General features: G+C 39.7%; 1 protein-coding gene across 1 annotated transcript; it reads left to right on the plus strand.

Annotated features, from left to right (window-relative positions):
- Positions 1-423: 423 nt before the first annotated feature.
- LOC136834076 (uncharacterized) lies at positions 424-3677 on the plus strand. The gene is made up of 2 exons (XM_067096333.1): positions 424-511; positions 2944-3677. The coding sequence occupies exons 1-2, from the start codon at positions 500-502 to the stop codon at positions 3499-3501; spliced, it is 570 nt and encodes a 189-aa protein (XP_066952434.1). The 5' UTR covers positions 424-499; the 3' UTR covers positions 3502-3677.
- Positions 3678-7924: the final 4247 nt, after the last annotated feature.

Raw genomic sequence — 7924 nt, forward strand, 5'->3', positions numbered from 1 at the left:
AGGAACAGGTGAAGAAGAGGAATAGGGAAACACAAGAGAGGCAGGGGAATAGGGGAGGGAAAAAGGGTAGGGGAAGGAAACAAGTGAAGAGGAATAGGGAAACAAAAGAAGGGGTGAGGAATAGGGGAGGGAAAAGGGGTAGGGGAATGAAACAGGCGAGGAGGAGGAATAGGGGAATACAAGAAGGGGTGGAGAATGGGGGAGGGAAAAGGGGTAGGGGAAGGAAACGGGTGAAGGGGGAACTCGCCCCTGCGTGTCGCAACCCTACACAAAGTCGCTAACTCTCTCTTTTACCTTTTTGCCCACCCCTCTCGCAAATTCGCGAGAGAGCATAAAACACTTAATTGTCCCGTCTGTAAAACATGAACATTTTTGGGAGAGAGGGTCCCGAACGAAGGTCGCAAAAGCGGTATATATTCCTCCGAAAGTACCAGCCAGGACCAGTGACTTCTGCAGAGTCTTACGAGTGAGCAACAGCTATACCCGGTGAGGAACAACCATGGTGTTTAAGGTGAGATCAGATCTTCGTTCCTTCGTTCATAACTGATTAATTCATGTATATTTCGAAGACTGAAAAACTAAGGTAAAAGTGACAGCTAATTGCAAATCCACTGACTCAGAAATAAATGATCAGATCCTCGTTCTTTCGTTCATAACTGATTAATTCATACATATTTCGGAGACTGAAAAACTAAGGTAAAAGTGACAGCTAACTGCAAATCCATTGATTGAGAAATAAATGATCAGATCTACGTTACTTCGTTCATAACTGATTAAGCCATAGACATTTCGAAGACTGAAGAACTAAGGTAAAAGTGAAAGCTGATTGGAAATTCATTCACTGAAAACTAAATTGCTTAACATATCCGTTGATTGAGAAATAAATGATCAAATCTACGTTCCTTCGTTCGTAACTGATTAATTCATATATATTTCGGAGACTGAAGAACTAAGGTAAAAGTGAAAGCCGATTGGAAATTCATTCACTGAAAACTAAATTGCTTTACACGACTTGCGCCGAAAATTTCGCAGCATTTTTAGAATCTTGGATTTAAGGGTGAACTCGATTGACTATCTTATTCGCCTTTTGATTAAGTCATTATCATTTCACCTAATTACCGTTCTTTAGAGTCAATTGCTGTTTTATTGGAGGATGAATTATTCCAATATGGTATTTCTACAGTCCATTTAATCGGATGTGCGATTTTTAATTGTGCTGAATTTTCGTAATAATGTTTGTCTTTGTACATCCAAGGTCATTTTCAGAAGACCTGTTTCCCTTAACAAAAGAATATCACTTTCCGTAAACACAGGCCCTATGTTGCTACATGGGCCATATATGCAAATGCAATATAAAAGCTTTGCGTTGGTACATGAATAGTATGAAAATGTTGCAGTTGCAATAAAATAATAAGTTACATTGAAACGAGGCAACTCGGATAAAAACTAACGTCTCTTCTCGTTGGTGACTTCGTTCGTCAAACCAAAGAATTATTTCACGTGATTAATGCATCATTTTAATTAACCAATGCAGCGAGAGTATCTGTGCCTTCAAATATTCTTGCCATGAAAAAAATTCGTTGCTGGTACATTTGGTCAGAGTAAAAGATAATTCATGTTTTTTAGTACGAGTGTTTAAGCAGAATGAAAAACGGGTTACGTTTTCATTCCAATTTTTAAGGAATGACAATCACGATTCTTGAAGAAAAAAAAAAAAGCCACTCCCGTTCGAGAACTTAAATCGAAAACAGTTTTTCCAGTTGATTTTTTATCAAACTAAATGTCACAAAATTTCATGACCTCGATATGAATACAGCTAGGCTTAAACAAAATATAATTTTTATTTGTGTTTAAAAGTGGTGCCTAGTATACATAAAAAGCTGTAACTAGTCCAGTAATCGGTATGACGTCATTGCCCAGCCGTAATTGAGTTACTTATTATGAGTTGAATGTAGAATTGAACTGAATTGAATATAGAATTTAGGCCAAGCACTGGGACCTATGAGGTCATTCAGCAGTGAAACGGAAGCTGACAGTAAAAAGTTTCAACCGTAAACCAGGAGGAAAATCTCAAAGCAGTTGCACTATGGATCAATTGTTAGGAGAGGGTGGAGAGTAAGATGAAGAAGAGAATATGAAAGAAGGTACAGTAAAAGGGCTATTTATTACGTGTTAGTTGTCTTTTCTCTCGATTCATTCTGTCGTGATGTCTTTCAATAAAAGTAGATGCGTACATTTCTCAATGCTTAGCTTCAATAATTATTCCTTTCCCGTATCAGTTCGTTTTTTCGGCCCTAGGCTGTATAAGGACACTGGGATGACCGTCCTAATGTCATCTGCATTAATAAATAGTTGTATTTATAATACATCTACTTATTAATGCAGGTGGCATTATATATAAATCGTTGTCATAGTCGGTGGGGTTAAAAGCCAATGAGATCCATAGTAAGGTCAGTATTCATTGTCTTAGCCCGTTCTGACGTCTAAGGGCACGTTCATCCTAAACTAAAACATATCATAGACACACGTCGGTAACTTATCGCACACAAGCCACAAACAGGTTTAATACAAGTTACCACCTTTTTGGTAGTCCTAACCATCCCCCTTCATGCGATTATCTAGCATTGGCCAAACAAATTCGTTTTCCACTTTACGGTCGTTGACTTGTTCTCAACCTGTTTGTGACTTGCATGTGATAATTTGCCAACATGAGTTGACGACATGTTTAATGTAGTGTGGACATACCCGGTTTGCGGAGGGGTGTGAGTGTAGTAACCCTGAATACTCAAATGTGCATCTTTGTAGTGGTCCTTAGTGTTCTATGCAGTTTTCAGCTGTGATGGCCTCTTGGGTATCCAGAGAGAGAGAGAGAGAGAGAGAGAGAGAGAGAGAGAGAGAGAGAGAGAGAGAGAGAGTTGTAAAGCATTCTCCCTTCTCCAACAGGTTGTCATCGTGATGGCGCTGGCGGTGGCGTCGTCCCTGGGACAAGACAACATGGTCCAGGAGTCAGAGCCAGCGAGCGTAGCAACGCCAGAGACCCTGAGACCATCCATCCTGAGGGAGTTGCCCAAGCCCTTCGTGCCGGGAGAGTTCCCTTACTACTACCACCCCCACAGGTACCATCCGTACTACCACTATCCATACCACTACCAGCACTACCGCAACCACCCCAGCAGGGAAGACGGCAAGGGCGTAGCGGTCCACCCCGGGGGCGCTACCTCCTACATCTTCCCACAGGTGCACGGTATCGGGAAGAGGTCCGCAGAGGCTGATCCCAGCTACGCCTACAGCTACATGTCTCATCTGCATCCGTACTTCAACAGGCCCTTCGGATACTACAGGTACCCTTACTACAGGCCCTTCGGCCTATACCACCACCACCTGGACAAGCGGTCTACCCCCGTCAGGACGTCTGGTGAGGAACCTCAGTACAGCTTCGTCTATCCGAGCGACCCTTCCGATCCCTTCGGCAGCTATCATGGATACAGTTACAGATGGTGATTCGTTCAGGTTAATCAAGCGGATTGACGGAGGGAAGTCACGGCTCCGTCAGCCATATTGAAATCCTGCAATCCTCACCGCCCGCATACACGTCCCCAAGTCTGATAGGCCAGTAAGCTCACGCTGGTTTTTCGAGCTTGTTTTAAATATTCTAGAATATTTTTATGTATTATTATATAATAAAATGGTGCAAATTGTCTGTCTTTTCATTACTCGCATCGCGGCAGTTAGAAAAATGTTACTGGTCAGCTGGTTGAGTGGAATTTTTTTACTTTTTACAGAACTTACAGTCCTTTCAGACCAGGCCTGCTAATGCAATGATACACCCAGACAATATTTTCCCATTTTCTTTAATCAAGGCGCTATTTTACCATTTTCTTTAATCCACGCTCTATTTTTCCATTTTCTTTAATCCAGGCCCTATTTTACCATTTTCTGTAATCAAGACACTATTTTTCCTTTTCTCCAATATTTCCATTTAGAAAGCTCCTTCAATGGATGTATTCCCTTTGATTCTACAATAAGAAATTGCTAAGCTACGTATTTTACGAAGAATTAAAAATTATTTTTTGGAAATATACCCAACTGTCTTTTTTTTTTAACCATCTCTCTCTCATTCTACCTCTTAATCTCGTTCCATGCTGTCTTTTATATCTTTCAAACTTTTCATATCTTTCTTCAGTGGTCATGCCGTTCTTTTTCGTTGAAAGAATGATTTAAGCACGGATAATGTTCGTTTTCCCTACTCGATTTTTTATTACATCTTTCGAATCTTCATTTAAAAAATGAAAAAAAAATATCCTATATACATAATTCGGGCAAATTAATATTTATCACAATAAAAAAAATGAAATATATGTAAATAATTGAGGCTTTTGTCTAAGTTTCAGTTTTGCGAAATCCACTTAGGGACATTTGATCCCCCAAGGGCTAGTACTAAAACACGCATGAAATACATTTGATCCTTTCGAGGGTTAGATTAAACACGGCGAAACAGTGTAGGAGAATCACTGTTTCGCCGTGTTTAGTAGTTAGTACTAGGCCTAGCCCTAATGTGGAACTGGAGTTCGGACCGGAAACGAACTTTTACCTTAAGCACTAACAAATAAAAGGGACAAATATAAATGATTCCATGTGCAACGGAAGTTCACATACAAAAAGGAATACTGTTAAAATGTTAAAAAGTAACAATATAAAAATTTGGGAACTCTGGAGAACAAAATAAAAAGTAAGAAATACGCCGAAGTTTCTTCAGCGCAATCGGGTTTTCTGTACAGCGTATAATTCAGTATGAAACTCTCAGCCACGACCCACGAGACTCTCAGCCGCGGTCCACGAAATTTTCAGCCACAGGTGGTCGCCTGTGTTGTAAGCGGTACCAGACGCACGATCATGGGTAACTTTAACCTTAAAATAATAGAAAAAAACTACTGAGGGTAGAGGGCTGCAATTTGGTATGTTTGATGACTGGAGGGCGGATGATCAACATACCAATTTGCAGCGCTCTAATTTCGGTAGTTTTTAAGATCTGAGGGCGGACAGAAAAAAGTGCGGACGGAACAGACAAAGCCGGCACAATAGTTTTCTTTTACAGAAATTTAACTAAAAGTAAGGAAGTTTGCTCAAATAGACCAAAATAACCAAAATCGGTGTGGCATATGCAACCAAGCAGATCGTGACTACAAGTACCAGGCTTGTGCACATAAATATGAAAAATAAAACCTTTTATGCTATATAAAAGGCTGTGGTTGTTAAAAAAAATATATTATATCTTTTTAAACGCAGAGAACCTCGAGAAATGTTAATAAGTCTCACGTAATGCTGGACATGCTGCTTGGAATGGATGCATTTTTTCGTAAAACTGTAACTCATACACACTCTGCTTCTACATTCCGCGGCTCATTGTGACCCATTCCCGCTCCCACCTAACTCCCAATGTCTGTTGTGAGTTCTGGTACCGGTCTGTAGAGCCTACATGCCAAAGGAGGTCAAGTATCCGGTATTAATAAAAATGATGTAGTCTTACCGTGTTATGGTGACGTCACGGCGTACACATTACTGAACAAGGTAGAAAAACGCATTAGCCGAGTTCTCTTGCACTCAAGACCTTGAGGGTGTGAGGATTCCTCCGACGGGTACTTAACGAAGGAAGGGAATGCTCTGACGGGAGTATACTTAAGTGTCTGGTGTAACTTTTCACTGGGGTCGGAGCAGAGGTGTTAATGCTACTGGTCACTTATATCCGAGAAGGGGTGTTAAGTGCCACTGGTCACTTATAATCCGAGAGGAGGTGTTAAGTGTCACCTGTCACTTATATTCGAGAGTGAGTGTTAAGTGTTACTGGTCACTGATATCCGAGCACAAGTGTTTGGTGGTAACTGGTTACTGGCGCGGTATAGTTGCCACTGGTCACCGGGAATTTATTACTAACTGGTCACTGATGCCCTAGTAACATTCTCATTCCTAATTATAATACTATGTGGGCTTACTTGCATATAATAAATACTGCTTATATTATATTATGTTTTAATTATTACATGGAACGTTTTATTAAGTCAGCTGTAGACAGAAATTGGCTAACAACTAGTTCTGCTGTAAAATAAGGTGTTCATGTTTTACTCAGTTTTGGTCCAGTTCATATTCCACCGATGACGAATGACAATCGAGATTAGTCTCAGACTTATATATATATATATATATATATATATATATATATATATATATATATATATATAAGTATGTATGTTTGTGTGTATGTGTGTGTGTATTATTTGAAGTGATGATATTGGTGACATCTTAAGAACAAAAGCCCGTGCTGGCATAAGGGCAGCTTAAACTAAAGCAACAGCAGTACCGATCCTACCAATAGCACTTGGACTTCAGGTTGTACTGGATTGCATGTTTCGTAAGTGCTGGGGAGAGAGAGAGAGAGAGAGAGAGAGAGAGAGAGAGAGAGAACACATAGCCAAGAGTTAACAACCAAGCGTTGACAAATATTCTAAATCGTTAAGTTCCAGTGCTTCCCACGCTGAGAAAATTTCGGGACGTGAACATGGCCCGGGTACATGAATCAATAACAGTTTGTTCATGCAAAAGTTCACCGGTATAGCTCATTAACCACTCCTAACACACAAATACACAGACGTTTGTCAAGGTTTCCCCCGATACTGCTCTTCAAAGCTATCACTTCAGAACGGACTTGGAAAAGGTGTGACGTAAGAATTCCATAGGTACAATTTGATCGGAGAGGCAAGAGAAAGTTTTAAAACTGGAAGAGGAGAAAGTTAGAGAAAGGACATTGCTGCGATGGTATGAGAGGACCTTTTCAACTTCCGCTTCGTCTCTTTTGGATTCTGGTTATGTCGGCACCAAGTTTTTTTTTTTTTTTTTTTGTCCCTAACTTACCTTAACCGGACCTAACATAACCTAACCTTACACAGGTCCAAACGATTTTGAACTTGACATGACTAGCAACTTTTACACTCAAAGATTAAATATAGGTATTTTTGTTTAAATAACGGGTATGATAGTATTTTGATTCACTCAAACTGCTTGACTTTGCACTTTAATAATATCGCGATAAATGATAACTTGCATGAAAGAAAAAAAGTAGACATTCTGAAATTTCAAGGAATATTCTCTGGAAATTAAGGGAAAAAAAATTTAAGCATACCTTAGTTTAACCAGACCACTGAGCTGATTATCAGCTCTCCTAGGGCTGGCCCGAAGGATTAGACTTATTTAACGTGGTCAAGAACCAACTGGTTACTTAGCAACTGGACCTACAGCTTATTGTGGAAACCAACATAAACGACTTAACCTAGAATATCAAAACAAGAGTTTCAGGTCAAGATTTAGCTTTGATTTTACACGAAGAGAGAGAGAGAGAGAGAGAGAGAGAGAGAGAGAGAGAGAGAGAGAGAGAGACCCGAGATGCGACCCCTGGGCCCCTCCTTCCCGAAATTAGCATCCTAACTGTTAGACCACATGGCTAATGCACTCGGACACACACGTATATATATGTATGTATATATGTATATATATTTTATATGTATGTACATTTTGCAAAAATGTAAAGCGTTGCTACATCGAAAAATAAATGCTATTAGTCAACTCTTTCATGTGTTCCATTTTCGTCGCCTAAAATACGCTCAGAAAATTATTACGGACATAGATTTGCAAACCTCTACGGATTCTGCACTCGCTCGTTCATTTTCAGAATGAGCCGAGAAACTGGTTTGAAATGTCAGTTTCAGAGACTTAAAAATAAAATGAAACATACTGAGTAAAAGACCGAAATTTAGTCTGCACACTGTAAAGTTGAAACTTCTCTAATGTTAAAGCCGAAAAGTTTTCTATGCGGAAATCAACTTTCTGCCACATACATGATAATACATTATTTATATGTGTTATTTCAGAACAA

The sequence above is a fragment of the Macrobrachium rosenbergii genome, chromosome 53, assembly GCF_040412425.1.
Source record: "Macrobrachium rosenbergii isolate ZJJX-2024 chromosome 53, ASM4041242v1, whole genome shotgun sequence".
In the NCBI taxonomy this organism is placed as follows: Eukaryota; Metazoa; Arthropoda; class Malacostraca; order Decapoda; family Palaemonidae; genus Macrobrachium; species Macrobrachium rosenbergii.